The sequence below is a fragment of the Macaca mulatta genome, chromosome 16, assembly GCF_049350105.2.
Source record: "Macaca mulatta isolate MMU2019108-1 chromosome 16, T2T-MMU8v2.0, whole genome shotgun sequence".
Taxonomy (NCBI): Eukaryota; Metazoa; Chordata; class Mammalia; order Primates; family Cercopithecidae; genus Macaca; species Macaca mulatta.
Window position 1 is genome coordinate 92,129,731 of NC_133421.1, and position 26,255 is coordinate 92,155,985.

The 26,255-nt window shown below is 54.3% G+C and overlaps 4 protein-coding genes across 28 annotated transcripts in view; 3 read left to right on the plus strand and 1 right to left on the minus strand.

Moving 5' to 3' along the window:
• Positions 1–2,179, minus strand: part of OGFOD3 (2-oxoglutarate and iron dependent oxygenase domain containing 3) — a 27,237-nt gene extending 25,058 nt beyond the window's left edge. For 2 of the 5 annotated variants that reach the window (XR_013405809.1, XM_077969497.1), the window contains exons 1-2: positions 1,981–2,157; positions 1,508–1,718 (exon numbers count right to left, since the gene is read on the minus strand). Coding sequence is in view for 3 of the 5 variants with exons in the window: in XM_077969497.1 (XP_077825623.1) it covers positions 1,508–1,539 (32 nt within the window). In the remaining 2 variants the exon portion in view is untranslated. 5 annotated transcript variants of the gene reach the window in all.
• Positions 1–26,255, plus strand: part of NARF (nuclear prelamin A recognition factor) — a 165,835-nt gene that overhangs the window by 90,443 nt on the left and 49,137 nt on the right. The window lies entirely within an intron of this gene.
• HEXD (hexosaminidase D) overlaps positions 1,926–26,255 on the plus strand; it is a 26,881-nt gene continuing 2,551 nt past the window's right edge. For 3 of the 21 annotated variants that reach the window (XM_028837035.2, XM_077973483.1, XM_028837032.2), the window contains exons 1-9: positions 1,926–2,304; positions 3,501–3,635; positions 8,264–8,373; positions 13,808–13,895; positions 19,838–20,002; positions 22,089–22,272; positions 23,079–23,150; positions 23,558–23,753; positions 26,060–26,142. In XM_028837035.2, coding sequence (XP_028692868.1) covers positions 3,552–3,635; positions 8,264–8,373; positions 13,808–13,895; positions 19,838–20,002; positions 22,089–22,272; positions 23,079–23,150; positions 23,558–23,753; positions 26,060–26,142 — 982 coding nt within the window. In that variant the 5' untranslated portion in view covers positions 1,926–2,304; positions 3,501–3,551. Of the gene's footprint in view, positions 2,458–3,500; positions 3,636–8,263; positions 8,374–13,807; positions 13,896–16,650; positions 16,800–18,566; positions 18,691–19,756; positions 20,411–22,088; positions 22,273–23,078; positions 23,151–23,557; positions 23,754–26,059; positions 26,143–26,255 lie in introns of all 21 variants that reach the window. The other 18 variants (XM_077973476.1, XM_077973481.1, XM_077973473.1 and 15 more) reach the window with 14 other exon arrangements.
• Positions 8,844–11,702, plus strand: LOC106994162 (uncharacterized). The gene is given in 3 exon segments (XM_077973493.1): positions 8,844–9,736; positions 10,062–11,434; positions 11,437–11,702. Coding segments are annotated over 2 exon segments (1,389 nt in total). The 5' UTR covers positions 8,844–9,736; positions 10,062–10,158; the 3' UTR covers positions 11,550–11,702.

Here is a 26,255-nt window from a genome sequence, read left to right on the forward strand (position 1 = left end):
CTCAGCCTCCCAAGGTGCTGCAATTACAGGCAAGAGCCACCACGCCCAGCCTCAAAAGTCTATATTTCTATATTAACCATTCAGTGCTGACAAAAACTGTTATTCGGTATTTCAGAAAATGTACAAGTGAACTGGAAATTTTAAAAATGTATTAAATAACTTCTCATATTATTATTGAAGAAAATAGGTAGGTGTATGTTTATACTTGAAATAGTCTTTTGGAGAGATTTGGCTTTTGGGAAAAGGTAGAATACTTATAAATCATTGCTAGGTCATTCATTTATGCTTAATAAAATTATAGCTTCATGCTAGTCCGATGATAGTGGGTTCCCAGAACTTAATAACCTTAGTGTCACTAACGTTGGTATACAACCTCCCACTGCTAAATTTGACTGGCTTTAAAAAAAATTATAGCTGTGGCCAGGTGCGGTGGCTCACGCCTGTAATCCCAGCACTTTGGGAGGCTGAGGCGGATTGCTTGAGGTCGGGAGTTCGAGACCAGCCTGGTCAACATGGTGAAACCCCGTCTCTACTAAAAATACAAAAATTAGGCAGGTGTGGTGGCGGGCGCCTGAAATCCCAGCTACTTGGGAGGCTGAGGCAGGAGAATCTCTTGAATCCAGGAGGTGGAGGTTGCAGTGAGCCGAGACTGTGCCACTGCACTCCAGCCTGGGCAACAGAGCCAGACTCTGTCTCAAAAAAAAAAAGAGAAAAAGAAAAAGAAAAAAAAATTATAGCTGTGAACTAGCATAAGGCATTTAATATTAAGGAAGGAGACCACTACTACCACTGCTGCCCTCCTCCCCCCACCTTGCCTAGTTCACAAGACAGAAGGAAAGAGAGAAAGAAACAAAAGTAAGATAAATAGCCAGACAACCTTGGCACCACCACCCGGTCCTAGGAGTTAAACAAAGTAATAATAATAACATCAACCCCTGGCCTAAACTACTTGTGTTATCTGTAAATTCCAGACACTGTAAGAAAAAAACATAGTAAAACTTTCTGTTCTGTTAGCTGATGCATGTAGCCCCCAGTCACGTTTCCCACTCTTGCTCGATTTATCACGACCCTTTCACGTGGACCCCTTAAAGTTGTAAGCCTTTAAAAAGGCCAAGTGTTTCTTTTTCGGGGAGCTCGGCTCTTAAGACGCGAGTCTGCCGACGCTCTCGGCCGAATAAAAACCTCTTCCTTCTTTAATTCGGTGTCTGAGGAGTTTTGTCTGCGGCTCGTCCTGCTACAATATCCTATCTGGTAGACTCCAAAAGCAGTTGAGATGAAGAGGGGATAAAAATCTCAAGAACAAACTATGAGGTTTAAGAGTCACTGTAGCTATCCAAACCTGAGGTGTCCTCCTGATTTTCCTTAACTGACGGCTTCAGTGTGCAACTCGTCAATAGAGGGGAATTGGGCACTCTCGAAAATAGCAAAATATTAATATCAAGCAAGCAAGAAGCTGTATTCTTTACGCCAGAAGATCCTTCACTAACACCTGCAAACCAATGATCACCTGTAACATTTTAAAATCCTAAAACTAAGCATTCCTCCATGGCACCCGATCCTCTAGAATTCCACGGGGAAAGCAATCTTCGTGGTTTAAAAGTGAAGGCGGAGGCACGCTCCCGGCTCAGGCGGACTTTCCAGGCTGCTGGGTGGGTTACTCCACGCGACAGCGACAGCCAAACGGCAGGTTCCCGGAGCAGCAGCAGCAGCTCATCAGGCTGGAAGCAAAGCCCCCTTCTCTTTCTCATGCCCCTCTGGGGTCGGTGGGCCTCCACTGTCCGCCACCGCGGCTTCCGCCCGCACCTGCCCCGCTCCCAGCATGGGATGCGGTAGGCCCCGCCCCTCCGCGGCAGACCACACCCCGCCTGCCCCACCCCACCCCCCCCGTCGGGCCAGGCCCCGCCCCGTCAGACCCCGTCCCGCCCACTCCACGGCCCAGTCAGCCGCCGCAGCGCGCGCCTTTCCCCTCCTCGCCGCTACCTGCTCCGGTTCCGGCGCTCGGCCGCTCCGTTGCTCTCGGGCGCCTTGGTTGCGGCCCTCCGCTGAGGCGCCATCGGGCCAGGCCGCCGCAGAGCCGAGCCGGACGCGGGCGCCAGGCCCGGGGACGAACGCCGTGACAGGGAGCGCGAGGCGGGCGCGGCGCAGGGACGCGGGAGCGACGCGCTCGGCCATCGGCCCCTGGGCTGGCGGCCAGGCCCGAGCAATCGGCGGCCGATCTGGGCGGGGCTCAGAGCAGAGGCGGCAGCCGCGGGGGCGAGGTCCGCCTGGTTGCGCCCCGGACCTCGCGGGACCGCGGCGGCGCAGGTGAGGTGTGGGTGCGGCTCTGGCTCCGCGCGCTCGGCCGGGCGGCTGCCGGCTGGAAGCGTTTCCCCCGGTGCCTGTACCTGGAGAGGGACGGCCGGGCTCCCGAGCGGCGCCTCCCAGCGTGGCTGTCCCGCAGCGGCACCGAGCCTGGGGGTGAATATTGTGGGTAACTGGTCGTAGGCGAAACTGAAAGTGCTTGGTGTCCGTGTGCACCACCGGCCTGCCCTGCTGTGTTACAGAATCCTTAGGGTCAGAAGCCTCCGAACCCTTGCACGGAACCAGGGGTTGGATTATTGAACTGAATCTGTCTCACATGCAAAGCTTTCCTTTCCTCTTCTCACCCAATCCTTTGTGCTTTCATAGTAGATAGGAAAAATAAATAAATAAATAAGTTTTACCCTTCCCCAGCTGCTTCGTTATCCTTTGGATGCCGCTTTTATTCAGTATAATACTACGCTCAGCTCTGATGCACTTGGGGGCTTTTTAAAAATTATTAGCTTACCTTAAATCCTAGACAGTTTTCCCCAACCTGGAGTCAGTTTTGCAGTTTCTTCCTCTTTATAATCAAGCTGATCTGAGCTCTAGAAATACAAATTAGTTTTAATATTACCTAAAATTAGGATAAATTTCCTACAGAAGCACCACATTGTGCGGCTTGATAAGAAAATGTTTAGGGGCTTCTGCCCGATTTTTCACTAGCATAGTACATCTAGTTTAACAAGGTCTTTAAAACGAAGTTGTTTTGCAGTTACTTGTGTTATAATAGATCATAACCATCTTATAAACAAACTGGGTGGCTTGGCCGGGCACGGTGGCTCACGCCTGTAATCCCAGCACTTTGGGAGGCTGAGGCAGGTGGATCATGAGGTCAGCAGTTTGAGACCAGCCTGGCCAACATGGTGAAACCCCGTCTCTACTAAAAATACAAAAATTAGCCAGGCATGGTGGTGGGCGCCTGTAACCCCAGCTCCTCCACAGGCTGAGTGCTGTTTTGTTTTAGCAGCAAATCACACATAGCAGAGGTCTCTATATCTTAACATGGAGGAAGACTTCTGGTTCATTTTCATGTTAGCAAAATGAGTTTCCTCCGAGTTAATCAAAACTGGCTAGGATCAGAACTGAAACGGAAAGTATAAGGGGAAAGGCAAAGGGAGAAGCTTCTGCCCCTGTTGATAACTCTTAATTTTCTCCACTAGGAAGAAGTCCCCGAGGAGACTTCCCCATAGGAGTTCACAGAAAATATTGAAATGTCAGGTTCCACGCCATTTAAGATGAGATTAGTTCATTTAGACCTTAAAGGAGCTCCACCAAAGGTCTCATACCTCTCAGAGGTAAGGACTCCCTTTCACCTCTAGAGCATCACTTTTTGCCTTGTCTTCATTCTTTAAAGTTTTGAGCAGTTTTCTGTGGAAATCGGTGCCTAGAACACAACCGCAAGGTTCTTGGTGGAGGAAGATGGTGGCAGCAGCGTTGATTTTGAATTTCCCCCATAGCCTCTCACAAAAACGGAACAACCAGGATGACAAAAAAAAAAAACAAGAGAGAGGACCAAAGAAACTCACAGCTTCTTTCTTGTGGGTGGAAGTGTGTCTTTCAAAAAGATATGTTCAAGTCTTAACCCCTGGGACCTGTGAATGAGACTTTATTTGGAAATAGGATCTTTGCAGATGTAATCAAAATAAGATGAAGTTGTACTAGAATATGGTGAACCCTAATCCAGTGATTGGCATCCTTACGAGGAGAGGGAAATTTAGAAGCTGAGACACACACGGAGGGAAGGCAGTGTGAAGACCCAGGAGGACGCCCCACGGTGCCGGCAGCCAAGAAGGTCATGATGCACCATGAACCCCGAGATGCCAAGGATAGTTGACGATCACCAGAAGCTATTGAGAAGCAAGGAAGGGTCCTCCTCTGCAGCCTTCAGGGAGAGCTGGGTCTGCTGACACCTCGATTTTGGATTTAGGGTCTTCAGAACTGTGAGAGAATAGATTTCTATTGTCAAAAAGCACCCAGTTGGTTTTTGTTTTTGTTTTGAGACAGAGTCTCGCTCTGTTGCCCAGGCTGGAGTACAATGGTGCAGTCTTGGCTCACTGCAACCTCCACCTCCCGGGTTCAAGCAATTCTCCTGCCTCAGCCTCTGGAGTAGCTGGGGTTACAGGCGCCCGCCACCATGCCTGGCTAATTTTTGTATTTTTAGTAGAGACGGGGTTTCACCATGTTGGCCAGGGTGGTCTCAAACTGCTGACCTCATGATCCACCCGCCTCAGCTTCCCAAAGTGCTGGGGTTATAGGCATGAGCCACCGTGCCCGGCCAAGCCACCCAGTTTATGGTCATTTATTACAGCAGCCCTAGAAAACAAAGACACTCTTCAACAAAACTAGGTATCAGGGTGTCCCCACGGATCCCAAACTACAAGTGGGTGGGGCCAAAGCACAGACAGAATAACACCTGTATGGGGTTAGCGGCCAGGCAGGAGGTAACAGAGGAAAGAGGGAAACTCCGACGGTGCTAAGACCAGAGGACCCAGAAAATAGCCTCAAAAGTAAATAAAGGTCTCCCACAGGGAGAAGCGGGGCAGAGTTTTAATGGCTCCCATCTGAGACTGAGTGCAAAGAGACTTAAAGGAGGGTGCAGGGGAGGCCGAGGCTGCAAGACTCTCAGAAATAGGTAATGAAACTTCCTTCCAGAGGAACAGCGCCCCCCGCTAAGGATAAAACGGGGAAATAATCCACATTGAACTGGGCAGGAACAGCGAAGGGAAAGGGGAATGCTCAGGTCCTGGGGAAAGGCGTCCAGAAGAGGCGGAAGTCAAAAAAATGCTGCAGAAGTAGCTACACAGAGCCTGCAGTTTCTAATACCACATGGCAGCAGTAGAGGAGGGGCCTTGAGGATGGCCTGTCAGCATTGCAAACACAAGAGCCTGTTCTTAAAAATGAGCAACAGGCTGGCCATGGTGGCTCATGTCTGTAATCCAGGCACTTTGGGAAGCCAAGACGGACAGATCACCTGACGTCAGGAGCTTGTGACCAGCCTGGGAAACATGGAGAAACCCCGTCTCTACTAAGAATACAAAAATTAGCGAGGCGTGGTGACACATGTCTGTAGTCCCAGCTACTTGGGAGTCTGAAGCAATAGAATTGCTTGAACTCAGGAGGCAGAGGTTGCAGTGAGCTGAGATTGCGCCACTGCACTCCAACCGAGGTAACAGAGCAAGACACCATCTCAAAAAAAGAAGAAAAAAAAAAAGTAAAAGCAGGAAAGAGTGTTAACATCATATAAAGATAGGTAAGAAAAAGGAAGGCGGGGTACAGTGGTTCACGCCTGTAATCCCAGCACTTTGGGAGGCCAAGGAGGGTGGATCACAAGGTCGGGAGATCAAGACCATCCTGGCTAACACAGTGAAACCCTGTCTCTACTAGAAATACAAAAAATTAGCCCCATGTGGTGGTGGGCACCTGTAGTCCCAGCTACTCGGGAGGCTGAGGCAGGAGAATCGCTTGAACCTGGGAGGTGGAGGTTGCAGTGAGCCGAGATTGTGCCAGTGTGCTCCAGCCTGGGTGACAAGAGTGAGACTCTGTCTCGACAGAAAAAGAAAAAAGATGATCTGAATAGCATTGCAGCAGTGAAGGTGCTCCAGACACACACGCCCACCCAGCAGGAAGCACTGTTCCATAATATTTCATAATGAGATAAAAGATGCTCAGAAGATGACAGAAGCTGTGAAAGAACAGCATAAATCAGAAATAGAAAAGCCCAGGCCAGGCTCAGTGGCTCACGCCTGTCATCCCAGCACTTTGGGAGGCCAAGGCAAGTGGATCACTTGAGGTCAGGAATTCGAGACCGGCCTGGCCAACATGTGAAGCCCTGTCTCTACTAAAAATACAAAAATGAGCCAGGCGTGGTGGCAGGCGCCTGTAATCCAACCTACTTGGGAGGCTGAGGCACGAGAATCACCTGAATCTGGGTGGTAGAGGCTGCAGTGAGCCGAGATTGCACCACTGCACTCCAGCCTAGGCGATAGAGCAAGACTCAGTCTAAAAAAAAAGAGAGACAAGCCCAGAAATGTGGTAACTAGACAAAAGAAGTGTAAAAATTGCCTGTGGAGCTCAGAAATGAATTCTAAAGAAAAAACATTTTTTTAATGAAGACTAAACTATAAGAAGTGTAAAAGTGAGTAGACACCATGGAAAGTGCAGTATTTGGAAACAGATGACAGAAAAGAAAAAAGCAAACAGAGAGATGAAAAGGCATTCTGACAATTGAATATGGCAAAGAAGACTGAACTTACACACAGCTGATGAAAAGCCGTTCTGACTTGGGCTGGGTGCGGTGGCTCATGCCTGTAATCCCAGCACTTTGGAGGCTGAGGCAGGTGGATCATCTGAGGTCAGGAGTTCAAGACCAGCCTGGACAACATGGTGAAACCCGTCTCTACTAAAAATACAAAAATTAGCCAGGCATGGTGGCAGGTGCCTGTAATCCCAGCTACTCGGGAGACTGAGGCAGGAGAATCGCTTGAACCCGCGAGGCGGAAGTTGCAGTGAGCCGAGATCGCGCCATCGCACTCCATCCTAGGGGACAAGAGCGAAGCTCCATCTCAAAAAAAAAAAAAGGCGTTCTGACAATTGAATATGGCAAAGAAGATCCAACTTACACACAGCCAGAGTCTCTGTTTCCGTTATCTGTTGCTGCGTGACAGATCTCCCAAACTTAAGGTCCCCATTCATCACCCCTTGTGTTTCTGTGGGTTGGCTGCATGGTTCTGCTTTTCTGACCGAGGCTCCTCAGGTGGTCACAGCCCCGTAACATCTAGAAACATCTGATGGCCTGTGTGGCCTTCTGTGTCCAGCAGTTCATCGCGACTGTCAGTTGGGGCTCCTTGGTTCTCCTGCACGTGTGTCATCCAGGAGGCCTAGCGTGCACCTGTAGTCCCAGCTTCTTGGAAGGCTGACGTTGGAGGATCACTTGAGCCCAGGAATTGGAGGCTGCAGCAAGCCATGATCAAGCCAGCACACTCCAGCCTGGGTGACAGAGTGAGACCCCGTCTGTTAAAAAAAGAGGCTGGGCACAGTAGCTCACACCTGTAATCCCAGCACTTTGGAAGGCTGAGGCAGGCAGATCACCTGAGGTCAGGAGTTCGAGACCAGCCTGGCCAACATGGTGAAACCCTGTCTCTACTAAAAATACAAACATTAGCTGGGCGTCGGGGCAGGCGCCTGTAATCCCAGCTACTCGGGAGGCTGAGGCAGGAGAATCACTTGAACTCGGGAGGCGGAGGTTGCAATGAACCGAGATCGCGCCATTGCACTCCAGCCTGGGTGACAGAGTGAGACTCCATCTCAAAAGAAAAAAAAGAGAAGGAAGTGGGGAGAAGAACGAGGGCGAAGGGACCCCATGAGTACAGCCCAGGAACAAATGAGTTCTGCACCTCCTCCCACCTCCCCCAGGTGCTGACCCCAACTCTTCAGACCCCTGCTCCCCCTGCCCCAGCTCCTCCTGCCCCGTCCCCCATGCCTTGCCATTCCCCTTCAGCCTGGCTGTCCTGTCCCCTGTGCCTTGCCATTCCCCTTCAGCCTGGCTGTCCTGTCCCCTATGCCTTGCCAGTGCCTCTCAGCCTGGCTGCCCTGCTGGGTCCCTGTACGTGAAGAGCTGCTTCTCAGTGGCTCCCTGCTGGCCGGAGCCATCCCTCCCAAGCTGAGCCACCAGTGCTAACCTGTTGAGTAGCAGCCCTGTTTCATAGCATGTCTCCCCTGCTGTGCAAAATAAGTCACTGGAACGGGGAGTTTCATTTGGCATAACATAAAGTACACATTCCGGATTTAAGGTTCCCAGGAAAAATAGGAATAGCAACTCCCACAGTCTCCACAGACTGAAAGGGAAAGCGTCTCCCCGCTGTGGACGTGCCACATCGTGCTCCAGCGGCCACTTCTTCCTAACCTCTCCCTGTTTACCCCCCAGATTTTTCCTCTGTTCCGTGCGCTAGGTGCAAACGGCCTCCTCATTGAGTATGAAGACATGTTTCCCTACGAGGGCCCTCTGAGGCTGCTGAGGGCCAAGTACGCCTACAGGTAACACCGCCTACAGGTACCACCGCCCATGGCAGGGACGGGCGCGGCGGGAAAGCGGGGAAGGGAGGGTTTTGCAGGGTGGGAGGAGCAGCAACCTGGAGGTGCAGGTGGAACAGTAAGGAGATGAACGGTGGTGGGTACATTACTTTTTTGTCTTTTTTTTTTTTTTTTGGGAATCTCTTTTTTTTTTTTTTTTTTTTTTGAGGCGGAGTCTTGCTCTGTCGCCCAGGCTGGAGTGCAGTGGCTGGATCTCAGCTCACGGCAAGCTCCGCCTCCCAGGTTTACGCCCTTCTCCTGCCTCAGCCTCCCGAGTAGCTGGGACTACAGGCGCCCGCCACCTCGCCCGGCTAGTTTTTTTTGTATTTTTTAGTAGAGACGGGGTTTCACTGGGTTAGCCAGGATGGTCTTGATCTCCTGACCTCTTGATCCACACGTCTTGGCCTCCCAAAGTGCTGGGATTACAGGCTTGAGCCACCGCGCTCGGCCACTTTTTTGTCTTTTTAAATTCATCTCTTTAATTGTAAAAAATAATCATAAAGTGAAAACAAAGTTTTATTTCAAATAGTCACTGGAGAGAATTTTGAAACATTTAAGGGGAAAGTAAGCATCAGCAGCACCCCCTACAGGGAAAAGCTGTATTTCCTGTCTCTGTCCTGCAGGCGTTTCCTCTGTTGATGGGAAGGCCTGGAGAAGGCTGGGCTAGAGAAGGCTAGAGAAGGCTAGAGAAGGCTAGAGAAAGCTAGAGAAAGCTAGAGAAGGCCTCCGCATGGGGAGAGACTGCTCTTCAGGCCACAGTTGAGCCTTGAGTTAGAGAAGTGAAGAATTAAAGGGGAGAAAATCAAAATCAATAAAATCAGGTGTGGTGGAGATGGGAGGCCCCTGCTCAGCGTTAAAATCACAGGTCTCTGTGAAAATCAGTGACAGCCCCAAAGACAAATGTGCAACGGACACTAACTGGCCAATCCCAAAGGAAGAAACAAAAAAAGCCAATAAGCGTATAAGAAAATGTTAAGGCCAGGCGCGGTGGCTCATGCCTGTAATCCCAGCACTTTGGGAGGCCAAGGTGGTCAGATCACTTGAGCTCAGGAGTTCGAGACCAGCCTGGCCCACATGGTGAAACCCCCTCTCTACATAAAATACAAAAATTAGGCTGGGCGCGGTGGCTCATGCCTGTAATCCCAGCACTTTGGGAGGCTGAGGTGGGTGGATCACTTGAGCTCAGGAGTTCGAGACCAGCCTGGGCAACATGGTGAAGCCCCATCTCTACATAAAATACAGACATGAGCCACGGATAATGGCATGGGCCTGTAGTCCAAGCTACTCGGGAGGCTGAGATAGGAGGATGACTTGAGCCTGGTGTTAGGTTTTTTTTTTTTGTTTTTTTTTTTTTTTTTGAGACGGAGTCTCGCTCTGTAGCCCAGGCTGGAGTGCAGTGGCCGGATCTCAGCTCACTGCAAGCTCCGCCTCCCGGGTTCACGCCATTCTCCGGCCTCAGCCTCCAGAGTAGCTGGGACTACAGGCGCCCGCCACCTCGCCCGGCTAGTTTTTTTTTTGTATTTCTTAGTAGAGACGGGGTTTCACCGTGTTAGCCAGGATGGTCTCGATCTCCTGACCTCGTGATCCACCCGTCTCGGCCTCCCAAAGTGCTGGGATTACAGGGTTGAGCCACCGCGCCCGGCCGGTGTTAGGTTTTTTAAAGGGAAGGCGAGGGTTAAAGAAAGAGAGGGCGGCTCTACAGCAACACAGGTATGTTGCAGAAACCTACAGAGGTGGGGGACCAGCTTGATGCCAGAGCGCACCGCCGCTGACAGGGTGGGCACTTACAGGCTGGACGGGAGGGGCTGGGCAGTAGGGCTTGCTGCCGGGAAGATGTTGAGAGACGTTCCCATGGTGAGGCAGTTGGGTCCTTGTTCCCGGCAGAATCTGATCAGGATGTTCCTTCAGTTGGGCCCAACAACGTGTCGTCAGGATGATCCTTCACCCCAGCAAGGTGTGGTCGGGACGTTCCCGGCCGTGTGGTCAGGATGTTCCCGGACCGTGTGGTCAGGTGGTCGGGACGTTCCCGGGCCGTGTGGTCAGGATGTTCCCGGGCCGTGTGGTCAGGTGTTCGGGACATTCCGGGCCGTGTGGTCAGGTGGTCGGGATGTTCCCGGCCGTGTGGTCAGGTGGTCGGGACGGTCCCGGGCCGTGTGGTCAGGTGGTCGGGATGTTCCCGGGCCGTGTGGTCAGGTGGTCGGGATGTTCCCGGGCCGTGTGGTCAGGTGGTCGGGATGTTCCCGGGCCGTGTGGTCAGGTGGTCGGGATGTTCCCGGTCGTGTGGTCAGGATGTTCCCAGGCCGTGTGGTCAGGATGTTCCCAGGCCGTGTGGTCAGGTGGTCAGGATGTTCCCAGGCCGTGTGGTCAGGTGGTCGGGATGTTCCCGGTCGTGTGGTCAGGTGGTCGGGATGTTCCCGGTCGTGTGGTCAGGTGGTTGGGATGTTCCCGGCCGTGTGGTCGGGATGTTCCCAGGCCGTGTGGTCGGGATGTTCCCGGTCGTGTGGTCAGGTGGTCGGGATGTTCCTGGGCCGTGTGGTCAGGATGTTCCCGGCCGTGTGGTCAGGTGTTGGGGATGTTCCCATGCTGTGTGGTCAGGTGGTCGGGATGTTCCTGGGCCGTGTGGTCGGGATGTTCCCGGCCGTGTGGTCAGGTGTTCGGGATGTTCCCATGCTGTGTGGTCAGGTGGTCGGGATGTTCCCGGCCGTGTGGTCAGGTGGTCAGGATGTTCCTGGGCCGTGTGGTCAGGATGTTCCTGGGCCGTGTGGTCAGGTGGTCGGGATGTTCCCAGGCCGTGTGGTCAGGTGGTCGGGATGTTCCTGGGCCGTGTGGTCGGGATGTTCCCAGGCCGTGTGGTCAGGTGGTCGGGATGTTCCCAGGCCGTGTGGTCAGGTGGTTGGGTGTTCCCAGGCCATGTGGTCGGGATGTTCCCAGGCCGTGTGGTCAGGTGGTCGGGATGTTCCTGGGCCGTGTGGTCAGGTGGTCGGGATGTTCCTGGGCCATGTGGTCAGGATGTTGGGCAGGATCTTGGGCAGGCCGAAGCCCTGTGGAATGTTTCACTTCAGCCTGGGTCTGGAAAATGGCAGGGGGCTTACAAAATGGTGCAGTTTGGATTAACACCTGGGAGCCAGAGGCTGCAGTGAGCTGATACTGCACCACTGCACTCCAGTCTGGGCAATGGAGCCAGAGTTTGTCTCAAATAAAAAGAAAAAAAAAAAAACAGAAAGAAAGAAAGAAAATGTTAAACCCTCATAGTACTCAAATCAAAGAAACTAAATCAACAATGCAACACCATCCTGGCTACCAAACTGGTAAGGCTTTTAAAAAAATTGTAAGACTTGGGCCGGGCGTGGTGGCTCATGCCTGTAATCCCAGCACTTTGGGAGGCTGAGGCAGGTGGATCGAGACCAGCCTGACCAACATGGCGAAATCCTGTCTCTACCAAAAAAATACAAAAATTAGCCAGGCGTGGCCAGGTGCAGTGGCTCACGCCTGTAATCCCAGCACTTTGGGATGTCAAGGCAGGCGGATCATGCGGTGAGGAGATCGAGATCGTCCTGGCCAACATAGATGAAATCCCGTCTCTACTAAAAATATAAAAAATTAGCTGGGCATGGTGGCAGGCGCCTGTAGTCCCATCTACTCGGGAGGCTGAGGCAGGAGAATGCCCGGAACCCGGGAGGCGGAGCTTGCAGTGAGCCGAGATCACGGCACTGCGCTCCCGCCTGGGCGACAGAGCAAGACTCCATCTCAAAAAAAAAAAAATAGCTGGGGCCGGGCGCGGTGGCTCACGCCTGTAATCCCAGCACTTTGGGAGGCCGAGGCGGGCGGATCACAAGGTCAGGAGATCGAGACCACGGTGAAACCCCGTCTCTACTAAAAATACAAAAAAAAATTAGCCGGGCGCGGTTGTGGGCGCCTGTAGTCCCAGCTACTCGGGAGGCTGAGGCAGGAGAATGGCGTGAACCCGGGAGGCGGAGCTTGCAATGAGCCGAGATCGCGCCACTGCACTCCAGCCTGGGCGACAGAGCGAGACTCCGTCTCAAAAAAAAAAAAAAAAAAAAAAAAAAAAATAGCTGGGTGTGGTGGTGCACACCTGTAATCCCAGCTACTCAGGAGGCTGAGGAAGGAGAATCGCAGGAACTCAGGAGGCAGAGGTTGCAGTGAGCCAAGATCACGCCACTGCATTCCAGCTTGGGTGACAGAGCAAGACTCCATCTCAAAAAACTAATAATAAATAAGATAAATAAATAATTGTAAGACTCTGTGTTGGTGAGAATGAGAAGAGGAAAACTACCGGCTGGTGAACGTAATGTGACGTCTGTTTTGGGAGGACTTCGGCTCCGTGTGTCAGAACAACCCACACGCCATGCAGCGGTTAGACCAGAAGAGAGGAACAGTGAGCCAGGGTGTGGGTCTGCGATGAGATGGTCAGGCGTTTGCATTTTCTTCATACTCTTCTAGTTTTCTTCCTACAGTGAAGACGTGTTGTCTTTTGATGTGAAAAAGTAAAGTCCCAGGGTTCCTTTGAAGCTTGAAGCAGGAATATTTAAAGACTTGACATAACTCATAAATCTATAGAATGGATTAGCCTAAAATGGTTCAAACACATACGAAAACTAGAAATAGCTTTTTTTTTTTTTATAAATTCATAAATGACAGCTCATTTGTGAAAAACAAAGAGGTTGACCCGGGGCGGTCAGCCCTTCCCAGGATGTGACCCTCCTGCAGAGGACGTGTGCCCCAGGGATTATTTCAGATTGAGGGCCCTGTGGGGGCCTGCCCTCAGGCAGCTGCTGACCTGGCTCTGGGTGGACTGTGGCTCCTTCTGTAGCTTTTTTTTTTTTTTAAAAAACAGAGTCTTGCTCTGTCTCCCAGGCTGGAGTGCAGTGGTGCGATCTTGGCTCACCGCAAATTCTGCCTTCTGGGTTCAAGTGATTCTCCTGCCTCGGCCTCCCAAGTAGCTGGGATTACAGGTGCCTGCCACCAGGCCCAGCTAATTTTTGTATTTTTAGTAGATACGGGGTTTCACCATGTTGGCCAGGCTGGTCTTGAACTCCTGACCTCAAGTGATCTGCCCACCTCGGCCTCCCAAAGTGCTGGGATTACCGGCGTGAGCCACTGCACCCGGCCTTGAGTAGTTTCTTGTAAAATGTGATGACTTCATTCTCTTGTCGCGGGTTGAAAAGCGAACTGTTTTTCGGAGGACATGCTAGAACATCATCTTCCCAAATTTTAGAGCAGGTGCCTTTCCAGAAATCAGGGTATCTGTCAAGCTTTGTGGAGTGAGGGCCTCACCGTTTCTGGAGAGCCCCCTGGGGCATGACGAGGAAGGGCTGGGGGCATGTGGACATCACGTGCTCCCCACGTGACCCTCTCTGCATGAATTTTGTCTCTTTAGCCCCTCTGAAATCAAAGAAATCCTGCATCTGGCTGGACTCAATGAGCTGGAGGTGATTCCCTTGGTGCAGACATTTGGACACATGGAGGTGAGTGGCAGGAATGGAAGTTACCTGTTACCTAGTGCCTGGCGTGGAGTCCAGGGGCTGCAGGCTGGGCCAGGCTTGTGCCCAGGGGTAGGTGCAGCAGGTCTGTGGTTGCAGGCAGCGCAGCTCAGCACAACTCAGAGAGGACTTTGGTCTAGGAAGTCCCTGTCTGACTCGGCCAGAGCTGCAGGTTGGGGCAGGCTATCTGCCTGAGGAATGGAAGGGAAGAGCCAGAAAGGGGGTCCTGGAGGCTGGGAGGTGGTTTCCTTTTTAACTTGTATTCATCAGAATATTATGTGGGGTAAAACACAGTATTAAGGAAAGAAAAGGGGTTTTTCAGGCCAGGTGTGGTGGCTTACACCAGTAATCCAGCACTTTGGGAGGCCGAGGCTGGCGGGTCACCTGAGGTCAGGAGTTTGAGACCAGCCTGGCCAACATGGCGAAACCCCGTCTCTACTAAAAATACAAAAATTAGCCGGGTGTGGTGGTGGGCACCTGTAGTCCCAGCTACTTGAGAGGCTAAGGCGGGAGAATCGCTTGAACGCGGGAGGTAGAGGTTGCAGTGAGCCAAGACCATGCCACTGCACTCCAGCCTGGGTGACAAGAGCAAGACTCTATCTCAAAATATATATATACACACACACACACACACGTTCTTATATATATATATATACACACACATATATATACACATACATACACATATGTACACACATATATACACATATTCTTTTTTTTTTTTTTTTTTTGAGACGGAGTCTCGCTCTGTCTCCCAGGCTGGAGTGCAGTGGTGCGATCTCGGCTCACTGCAAGCTCCGCCTCCCGGGTTCACGCCATTCTCCCGCCTCAGCCTCCCGAGTAGCTGGGACTACAGGCGCCCACAACCGCACCCGGCTAATTTTTTGTATTTTTAGTAGAGACGGGGTTTCACCGTGGTCTCGATCTCCTGACCTTGTGATCCGCCCGCCTCGGCCTCCCAAAGTGCTGGGATTACAGGCGTGAGCCACCGCGCCCGGCCACATATTCTTTTATATATATATTTTTTTATATATATATACACACACACATATTCTTTTTCACATCTGTATCAAACAGACAGGAAGTGATGCAACATTAACCACCACAGTTTGATTTAATGGCTCTTAGGTTCCATTTATTTCTCTAACAGATACACCATTCTGGTTTCTATTTCCACACACCGCGGGAAGGAAGGTTGTTTTCACTTACACATGCCGGTGTTCTGGGCATGCCACCGAAGTTCCTTCCCACAGCTTGGTCCTCCGGCCTTTCTAGTTGATTCTCCCCATCACACTCTGCCCTAGGACCTGGCACGTGCTCTTAGCCTCCTGCCACCTCTCTACAGAATGTCTCTCCCAAGGCCACCAGGGTCCTCCAGGTCACTAAGTCCAGGGATGGTTTTAGTCCTTTCTGGCTGGACCCTTCGGTAGCTTCTGGTATCCCCAGCTGCTCTCCTGAGCCCCACACTTTCCGGCTTCCCCCTGCCACTGACTGTGCCTCCTCGGTATCTATTTGCATTTGCCTCTCTGTAGCTGGCGGTCCCCAAGGCTCCTCTCGGCCCCTGTCCCCACCTCCCACTCTCTCTAGACGGTGCCATCTCTGCTCCTGCTTTCTCTTCGTCTTCCTCTTCCTCTTCTGTCTGCACCTCAGCAGCTCCAGACCTCCTGGGTTACAGACCCTCATCCCCAGCTTCCTGCTGGTCACTTCCACTGAGGGGCCTCCTCCAGCCTCTGGTGTGCACACCAGAAGCAGACCAGCCGCGGTCAGCACCACCACCCGCCCGCGCCCTGACCCATGTTGGTCCTGCTGCTGCTGCTCCTCCTTTTCCTCTGTCATGCAAGCACCACCCCTGTCTAAACCACCACCAACTCGCCATGAAACTCTCCTAACGGGTCTCCCAGGGCCACTCTGCCCCTCCGTGCCGCTCTCCCCACCGCAGCAAGTCACAGCACAGCTCTGACCACTCACACCTGCCATCTCCTTAAAAGACACTGTTGTCAGGGCAGAACTGATTGCCACAAACTGGGTGGCTTAAGACAACAGAAATGTTCTCTCAGTTCTGGAGACCAGATATCCAAAATCAGCGTGTCGAAGGGTTGGTTTCTTACTGAGGAAGACCCTCCATGTGTACATTTGCTATTAGTATACCCTTGTGTGCTAGTTTTTGAGACAGGGTCTCGCTCTGTTTCCCAGGCTGGAGTGCAGTGGTGCAATCTTGGCGCACTACAACCTCCGCCTCCCGAGTTCAAGTGATTCTCCTGCCTCAGCCTTCTGAGTGCCTGAGATTACAGGCGCCCCACCACACCCGGCTAACTTTTTGTCTTTTTATTAGAGATGGGGTTTCAAGATGTTGGCCAGGCTGGTCTCGAACTCCTGGCCTCAGGTGATCCGCCTGCCTCGGCCTCTGAAAGTACTGGGATTACAGGCATGAGCCACGGTGCCCGGCCTAGTATACCTCCTTGGTATACCAGAAATAACTGCTTGGGTGTATTACCCATTTTTTTTCAACTTGAGTTTTTAAGGTTCTTTATATGTCCTAGATGCAAGTCCTCTGATGGAATTTGCAGGTATTTTCTCCCAGTGTGGAGCTTACATGCTTTTGGTGGCATTTCTGAAAACTTGTTGTGATCACCAGATCACAGAGATTTTTCTTGTATTTTCTTCTAAAGTTTAACTTGTGTGCATTTTTCATTTAGATCTATGATCCATGTTGAGTGTGGTATTTTTATTCTTTCTCCAGAACCCTTGAACATTCAAGTTGTCTTGAGTCACAGTCTCACTCTGTCACCCAGGCTGGAGTATGTGGCACAATCACAGCTCACTGCAGCCCTGAACTTCTGGGCTCAAGCAATCCTCCCACCTCAGCCTCCTGAGCAGCAGGGACCACAGGTGTGCGCCACCACACCCTGCCAGTTTTTTAATTCTGTGGAGATACCAGGTCCCACCGTGTTGCCCAGACTGGTCTCGAACCCCTGGCCTCAAACAGGTCCCCCACTTCAGCCTCTCAGAGTGCCAGGGTTACATGTGTGAGCCGTTGCACCTGGCCCCATTTTGGGTTAATTTTTTTGTTTATTTTCCTTTTTGTGAAGAGTGGGGTCTCACTATGTTGCTGGGCTGGTCTCAAACTTCTGGGCTCAAGTGATCTTCCTGCCTCTGCCTCCCTAAGTGCAATTTTTTTATTTTTTTATTTTTCTTGAGACAGAGTTTCGCTCTGTCGCCCAGGTGGAGTGCAACAGCATGATCTCGGCTCACTACAACCTCCACATTCCGAACTCAAGCAATTCTCCTGCCTCACTTCCCAAGTAGCTGGGATTACAGTGCCTGCCACCACACCCGGCTAATCTTTGTCTTCTTCGTAGAGATGGGGTTTTGCCATGTTGGCCAGGCTGGTCTCGAACTCCTGACCTCAAGTGATCTGCCCGCCTCGGCCTCCCAAAGTGCTGGGATTACAGGCGTGAGCCACCACACCCAGCCTCCTTTCATTCTTAGAATATATTCATAGTAGTTTTCTTGAAATATTTGATAAATTCTATATGTGGGCCCACTGAGAGTCAGAGTCTGTGAACTGGATTCTACTTTCCAGTTTATTCGCACATCTCAAAATTTTTGGTTGAGAACTGAACATTTCAGTGAAAACATTATAGCAAAGCTGAATGTTTACTCCTTTCCCCAGTGGCTGGTGATGGTCGTTTTGTTGTTTTCTAGCAAGTGGTCTGCATTTAACCTGCAGCACCTGCCCCCGGCCGTGTGTGCTCGCTGATGTCTGTGCTGAGATTTTTTTGGTTCTTATTTTTACGTTTTATCCTGGCTTCCTAGGGTCACCCCTCTGTCTTCATAGCTGGTCGTCAGCCGAGGGTTTGGGCAGAGGTTGTGCTCCCACACCTTGAGCCCACAGGCCTCCTCCCCTTGCCACAGGGCTGTGTGTGGACGATGGGGGGTGCACCCCCAGGTTCGCACAGTTCCCACCTGGCCCTCACAGGTCCCTGCACGTGTGTGTGGCCCCCGTCAGCCAGGCCTGAGGACAGTGTGCAGCACCATCTGGCTTTGTGTTTCCAGTGTCACCCGTTAAATCTCCAGCCAGTCTTGGCTCTCCCCAGCAGGGACTGACCCTCTGGCAGGCGGAAGACACGGTCTTTTCTCCAGTTGCTACTTCTTTTTTTTTTTTGAGACGGAGTCTTGCTCTGTTGCCCAGGCTGGAGTGCAGTGGCCGGATCTCAGCTCACTGCAAGCTCCGCCTCCCGGGTTTACGCCATTCTCCTGCCTCAGCCTCCCGAGTAGCTGGGACTACAGGCGCCGCCACCTCGCCCGGCTAGTTTTTTTGCATTTTTTAGTAGAGACGGGGTTTCACCGTGTTAGCCAGGATGGTCTTGATCTCCTGACCTCATGATCCGCCCGTCTCGGCCTCCCAAAGTGCTGGGATTACAGGCTTGAGCCACCGCGCCCGGCCTCCAGTTGCTACTTCTACTGACTGTGCCCCCAAAAGGGGTGGGTTTTTACCCAACCTCAAGTTAAGTCTGCCCCTCTGGCAGCAAAGCTGTGGTTTCCACACTGAGGGGGAAGGGGGCAGTGAGCAACCATAGGCCGAGGCCACAGAGTCTCTGTTCTTACGCAAAGTGGTATTTCCTACATAAACGTTTTTCTCTTTTTTCTTTTCAGAGACAGGGTCTCACTCTGTCACCCAGGCTGGAGTGCAGTGGCGTGATCATGGCTTACTACAGCCTCAACTTCCTAGGCTCCAGTGATCTTCCCGCCTCAGCCGCCCAAGTAGCTCGAACCACAGGCAGGTGCTACCACACCCAGCCACTTTTTTTTTTCTTAAACTGATTTTGTTTTTAAAAAATTTATAGCCGGGCACAGTGGCTCACGCCTGTAATCCCAACACTTTGGGAGGCCAAGGTGGGTGGATCACAAGGTCAGGAGATCGAGACCATCCTGGCTAACATGGTGAAACCCCGTCTCTACTAAAAAAAATACAAAAATTAGCCGGGTGTGGTGGCGGGCACCTGTAGTCCCAGCTACTTGGGAGGCTGAGGCAGGAGAATGGCGTGAACCCAGGAGGCAGAGCTTGCAGTGAGCCAAGATTGAGCCACTGTACTCTAGCCTGGGCAACAGAGCCAGACTCCATCTTAAAAAAAAAAAAAAAAAGGCCGGGCGCGGTGGTCAAGCCTGTAATCCCAGCACTTTGGGAGGCCGAGGCGGGTGGATCACGAGGTCAAGAGATCGAGACCATCCTGGCTAACATGGTGAAACCCCGTCTCTACTAAAAATACAAAAAACTAGCCGGGCGTGGTGGCGGGCGCCTGTAGTCCCAGCTACTCGGAGGCTGAGGCAGGAGAATGGCATGAACCTGGGAGGCGGAGCTTGCAGTGAGCCGAGATCGCGCCACTGCACTCCAGCCTGGGTGACACAGCGCGAGACTCCGTCTCAAAAAAAAAAAAAAATTAGGCTGGGTGCGGTGGTTCACACCTGTAATCCCAGCACTTTGGGAGGCCAAGGCAGGTGAATCACTTGTGGTCAGAAGTTCAAGACCAGCCTGGCCAACATAGCGAAATGCCATCTCTACTAAAAATACAAAAATTAGCTGGGTGTGGTGGCACATGCCTGTAATCCCAGCTACTGGGAAGGCTGAGGCGGGAGGATCACTTGAACCTGGGAGGCAGAGGTTGCAGTGAGCCAAGATTGTGCCAGCCTAGGCGACAGAGTGAGACTCCATGGGGTTTCACCATGTTGTCCAGGCTGGTCTCAATGCCTGAGTTCAAACATTCTGCCCACCTCAGCCTCCCAAGGTGCTGGGATTACGGGACTGAGCCTCTGTGCCTGGCCTAATGTTTTTGTATTATCCGTAGATTTGAAACAGAAGCCCCAGGTGGGCAGAAGGAGACGAGCCCAGTCCTCCGCCCCCAACGTGAGCGCCTGTCTCTCCACAGTTCGTGCTGAAGCATGCGGCCTTCGCCCACCTGCGGGAGGTGGGCCCCTTCCCCTGCACCCTGAACCCCCACGAGGCAGAGTCCCTGGCACTGGTGGGCGCCATGATCGACCAGGTCCTGGAGCTGCACCCAGGCGCCCGATGGCTGCACGTCGGGTGTGACGAGGTGGGTGCCATCACCCCAGCTCTGTGCAGGACACCCCCTGTCATGGCTTGTCCTTTTAAATAGGAAAATCGTCCAGGCACTGAGGCCTAGAGCCAGGCTTGTTCCCCTCGGGGAGCCCCGTCCAGCATCTTCCCTGGGTGGATGGACGGCCTGGCACGGGACAGCCTGCAGAGCCCGAGGGAGGCGCCCTCGTGTCCGATGAGACCACCCGGGGCAGCTGGGTTGGCAGAGGCCTGCGGGTGGCGGGCAGGTTCACCCCCCAGGACCAGCAGTCAGCGCGAGTCAGGGTGCAACTCGAGGGACACCCTTTCGTTGCTGAGAGGAAGGAAGTTCTGCATTTGGACCCTAAAGCACCCACTGGAAAAGGTGGTCCCCAGGCGGTGCCGGAGACGTGCCCCCTCCAGCCCAGTGAGTCCCCACCCTCGCCCCTCCGTCCACTCACTGGACTCCAGCTCAGTCAGGGCCTGGGCAGGGTGCGGAGCTGAAAGGACCAGGGTTGGTGCCCACGGGGCTGGGAGGCTCTGCAGGGCTGTGGCTCACGGGGAGCCCAAGCTAAACATTTTAGCTCCAGAAGTTTCCTTTTGTTTGAAGGAAATCGGAGTGTGTAAAATGCACATAAGTTTTACCATTCTAACCATTTTAAAATATAGGCTGGGTGTGGTGGCTCACGCCTGTAATCCCAGCACTTTGGGAGACCAAGTTGGGTGGATCATCTGAGGTCAGGTGTTTGAGACCAGTTTGGCCAATGTGGTGAAACCCCATCTCTACTACAAATACAAAAATCAGCTGGGTGTGATGGCGGGCGCCTGTAATCCCAGCTACTCAGGAGGCTGAGGCACGAGAATCGTTTCAACCCGGGAGGTGGAGGTTGCAGTGAGCTGAGATCACGCCACTGCACTCCAGCCTGGGTGACAGAGCGAGACTCCAGCTCTAAATAAATAAACAAACAGGCCGGGCACGGTGGCTCACACCTGTGATCCCAGCACTTTGGGAGGCCGAGGCAGGTGGATCACCTGAGGTCAGGAGTTCGAGATCAGCCTCGCTAACGTGGTGAAACTCCGTGTCTACTAAAAATACAAAATTAGGCCAGGCGTGGTGCCGTGCACCTGTAATCCCAGCACTTTGGGAGGCTGAGGCAGGCGGATCACGAGGTCAGGAGATCAAGACCATCCTGGCTAACACAGTGAAACCCCGTCTCTACTAAAAATACAAAAAATTAGCCGGGCGTGGTGGGGGACGCCTGTAGTCCCAGCTACTGAGGAGGCTGAGGCAGGAGAATGGCGGGAACCTGGGAGGCGGAGCTTGCAGTGAGCGGAGATCAAGCCACTGCACTCCAGCCTGGGCGACAAAGCGAGACTCCGTCTCAAAAAAAATTTTTTTTAAGTAAAAATACAAAATTAGCCAGGTGTGGTGGTGGGTGCCTGTAATCCCAGCTACTCGGGAGGCTGAGGCAGGAGAATTGCTTGAACCTAGGAGGCGGAGCTTGCAGTGAGCCGAGACGGAGGTTGTGCCACTGCACTCCAGCCTGGGCGACAGAACAAGACCCTGTCTCCAAAATAATAAGTATAAACGTCAGCACCTCTTCCACATATTCATGGTGTGGACGATCACCCCAGGCTGAAGCCCCGCACCCACCCCCAGCCCCCGGCGACCACAGTCTGCTTCCCGTCTCGGTGGATCTGTGCGCCTGGGCATTCCACGGGCACCGAGTCACACAGTGTATGACCTGTGTTCCTCCGGGCCGTTGGCCGCCAGAGCTTGGCTCTCTGTTGAGGCCGAGCCGTGTTCATGGTGGGGGACGCTGCCCTATGCTGGTCCGTCATGGGGGATGGACCCCTGTGGTCTCCGCTTTGGCGGTTGTGAGAAGAGCTGCTGTAAACATTCACAGGAAACCTTGAGTAGAAGTTCAGGGCTCAGTGAGGAAGACAGGGATACGCTGGGGGTGGTAAGCAAAGGCTCCCAGCCCCTCCCCGGCCTCCTCCCCACAGGCAGCGGCCCCTGTCCGTCAGGGTACGGTGTGAACCCCGGACCCTCCCACCGGTGTGCAGGGCTGCCGAGGCAACCCCGTCCCGCTCCTCCCCTGCAGGTCTATTACCTCGGAGAGGGGGAGGCCTCGCGCCGGTGGCTGCAGCAAGAGCAGAACAGCACAGGGAAGTTGTGCCTGTCACACATGCGGGCGGTGGCCAGCCACGTGCAGACCCAGCGCCCCAGCGTGACACCCCTGGTGTGGGACGACATGCTCCGAGACCTGCCTGAGGACCAGCTCGCAGGTCGGCCAGCGGGGTTGGGGGAGGGGTGGGCCACTGACCTGCCCAAGACCCACGGCTTCAGAGAAAGAAGGTGCTGTAGGAAGTGGGCCCCAGGGTGAGCCCCAGCCCCTCACAGACCTGCCACAACCACCTCCTGCATCCCCCCGACACCGGGTCTGAGTCGTTTCCTAGAAGCCGTGGAGGTTTGGGCAGGAGAGCACAGGCCTGCCCGGTCCTAGAGGGCTTGGGAGTGACCCGCCCTCGTGGCAGCCTCCTCCAAGGCCAGCCCTGCTGGAACTGGGGGCCGAGGTTCCCGCTGGCAGCTCCTCCAGACCCTGGGCCCTGCTCACTCTGCCTGAGGCTTTGGGATGAGCTGCTGAGTGCCTTTCTGGGCCAAGAGGTGGTACTCAGACACCTGGCCCTGTTCCACACAGAGCCCTGAGGCTCAGTGAGCCCCATGGCAGAGCTGGGAGCCAGGGTGTCCTAGGGCCGTGCTGGCCTGGCAGCTCCCACCCACGCATGGCCACATAGATGACTTAGAGTGACCTCCATTCAGCCACGTGCTCCAGCTGTGCCTGTGGCTCATGGCCTGGTAGAGCAGCAGCGGGAGCAGGGTCGCTGCAGTGGGCGCTGGCTTGGGAAGGCGCTGTGTGTGATTGTGGCATTCATTGTCCAAACCCAGCATAGTGCCAAGTCTGTCTTAAAAAGGTATCTATGCTCACACTTTCAGGCAAATCAAGAACAGGTGGGTCCGAGGGGCTGAGGGTGTGGTCTGGGCGTCTCACCAACCTCATGTCCGCTCTGTCCGCTGTCTGCTCCGTCTGCAGCATCCGGGGTGCCACAGCTGGTGGAGCCGGTGCTCTGGGACTACGCGGCCGACCTGGATGTGCATGGCAAGGGTCAGTGCCAAGTTGGGGGTGCGTTGTCGTGGCCACATGACTGGGAAGGCCATCCCTGACCCTCTGACCCTGCAGCCCAACTGCCCAGCCTAGGGCCTGCACAGGTAGAGGCCAGGGCACAGCTCCAGCAGACCCCAGCCCTGCACCGGTGCCTCACCTTCCCATTCTACCAGTGTTTTCCACCAGTGTTTTCCAGTGAGCAGGTGAACCAGGGGCCACGTAAGCTCTGGAGTCTCCCTGACTGGGACCCAGGCCGGCCACCTACACTCTGGAGTCTCCCACGCTGGGACCCAGTGGCTGTCACTGGCGGCTCCCGTGTCGGCTCTGGGTATAGCCCCGGGAGACATGTCCGGGGCCACGTCGGCCGCCTCCCCGGGAGCCGCTCACCTGTTTGCTTTCTCACTCAGTCCTCCTCATGCAGAAGTACTGGCGGTGCGGCTTTCCGCGGCTGTGGGCAGCCAGTGCCTTCAAGGGTGCCACAGGGCCCAGCCAGGCCGTGCCCCCCATCAGGCACCACCTCAGGAACCATGTGCAGTGGCTGCAGGTGGCAGGCAGCAGGCCCACGGACTCACTGCAGGGCATCATCCTGACCGGCTGGCAGAGGTAAGCCCTGGCCAGTCAGAGGGTCCAGGGCAGCTCTGGTGGTCACCACATCGGCCTGTCCAGCGTCCGCTGAGGGCCTTCCCAGGTCGGTCAAAGGGGAAGCAGCCCAGGCCTCTGAGAAGAGCTGCAGGAGACAGCCATGTGGGGTTGGGCCCCGCACGCCAGAGCGGCCACAGAGGGTGCTGCTCATGTGTTCAGGGTCACAAACACGTGGTCCCCAGCCCCCATGCCGCCCGTGTGCACTGCACCTGAGGCTGTGTGTGTTATGTCTTGCTTGTGGCACAAGGAGGGGTTTCGGTTCTTTCAGGATTTCACTCAGTTGCTAGAAATGCCATCTCAATTCAGACCCCACAAGAAGGTTCTCGGGTCTCGCACAGGAAAGAATTCAAGGCCGAGCGCAGTGAGGGGAGGTCACCAAAAGGTGCCCAGTGACAGAGGTGGGGCCCTTGGAAGGCCAGCACAGGCGTGCCCGGCTCTGTTTTCCGTTTTTCTCATATCAGGGTCTTGTCTATGTAAACACTAAGTTGTGCTCCCTGTGGGTGGGGCCAACAGTGTGACAGAACGTGTCACTCCATGGGCTGAGCACGGTGGCTCATGCCTGTAATCCCAGCACTCTGGGAGGCTGAGGCAGGTGGATCACCAGAGGTCCGGTGTTCGTGACCAGCCTGGCCAACATGGTGAAACTCCATCTCTACTAAAGATACAAAAATTACCCAGGTGTGGCAGCATGTGCCTATGATCCCAGCTACTCAAGAGGCTGAGGCAGGAGAATCACTTGAACCCAGGAGGCAGAGGTTGCAGTGAGCCAAGATCACGCCGCTGCACTCCAGCCTGGGCGACAGAGCAAAAGTCTGTCTCAAAAAAAAAAAAATGTATTATTCTATGGATTTAGAGAAAACTGTCCTGGACATTTCAGCGTGTAGCCTATGGAAGCCCAACTGTGGTGACCTAGAAGGCACATGCTGTCATGGGTGTGGGGATGCCAGGGCTGTCCGCTGTTGTAGGAGTGGCCCCTGCAGGTGTCTGAGCGCTTCCTCAGCTGTAAACATGCCGTGACTGTGGGTCCTGCCTGGCAAGGATGGGCCTTGTTAGTCTCATGAAGGAGCTGGGCCTCCGTGGCGTCACCCTCCGTGGTGTCACCCTCTGTGGCGTCACCCTCCGTGGCGTCACCCTCCGTGGCGTCACCTGGCGCTCCCAGGTCCCTGCTCCCCTGACGACACCATGTGAAAAGCAGAGCTACAGATAAACCCCTGGTCGCCGGCCAAGTCCTGACCTTGGGTCTCATCTCAAGTTAGAGGGGTGAGGGGCAGATGGCGCAGGTGCCGTGGGCTAGGCAAGCGGCTGGAGGCAGGACCCCGCCAGGGGCCCCGTGCCCTGACCCACAAGGCTCAGATTCGATGGAGTCAAGAATTTCATGGTGGGGACCGCAGAGCCTGGTGGGCCAGCCTGCTACAGGGGCAGCTCACAGCTGCCATGCATGTCCACAGCTGGCAGCGGCTCTTTAGAAGCTTCCAGATAGTTCCCACTGTCCTGTTGGGATACAGCTCTGTCTGCACAAACTAGGACCGTCCATAGAGCAGGGCGAGGCTCCTCCTCCCCAGAGGGGCGGCACATCCTTCAGACGAGCCTGGGGCTGTGGCGTCAGGCATCGCCCAGCCTTCGCCTGTGCTCACACCTGGGGCGGCGTCTGTCACCCACCTCACAGCTGAAGAAACTGAGGCACAGGCAGGCGGAGGCCCCCTATCCGGCAGTGGGAAGCCCTGACTCCCACCCCAGCCAGGCTGAGGCCCCCCAGCCCTCGCTTGGGACAGATGCTGCCGCTGACCTGCTGCCTGCCAGGCCTGATCTCGCACCCTCCTCGTGGGGTCTTGGGGAAAAGCTGCCGCCCCCACCAGCCAGACAGGAGGCAGCCAAGGGAGAGAGTGGGCAGGAGAGGCCCAGAGGCCCTAGGAGGGGGGCATCAAGGGCAGCCCCCAGGAGCAGGAGCCTTTTCTCAGAGGCCAGAGGTGCTGGGGGGAGGGACGACGACTGGCCACCCACCCAAGGCCCACCCAGAGTTCCCATGGCTCTGGAAAGCATCGCAGCAAGGAATCCCTACGCTCTTCACGCGTCCGGTTTCTAGAACGGAGTTGATGTGAGAGCCCTGCCGCACAGAACCTGTCTTGGAAACACTGGGCCCCGTGGGTTGAGGGGGTCAGGCTGCCCCCACGGCCCTGGAACAAGAGCAGGGATGTCCCGAATCAGGGCACCTGTGTCAGGCTGGTGGGGGTGGGCTGTGGAGCTGAGCGCCCCTCTCCTGGACCCAGGTACGACCACTTCTCTGTGCTGTGCGAGCTGCTCCCTGCAGGAGTCCCGTCCCTGGCCGCCTGTCTACAGTTGCTTCTACACGGTATGTCTGGTCTGGTCACCCCAAGCCCGCCGGCTCCTCCCAGAAAGACCCGGAGGGCAGGAGGCCAAGCACCCAGAGCTCCAACCACCCTGCTGGACCGTGGTGGTTCTCAC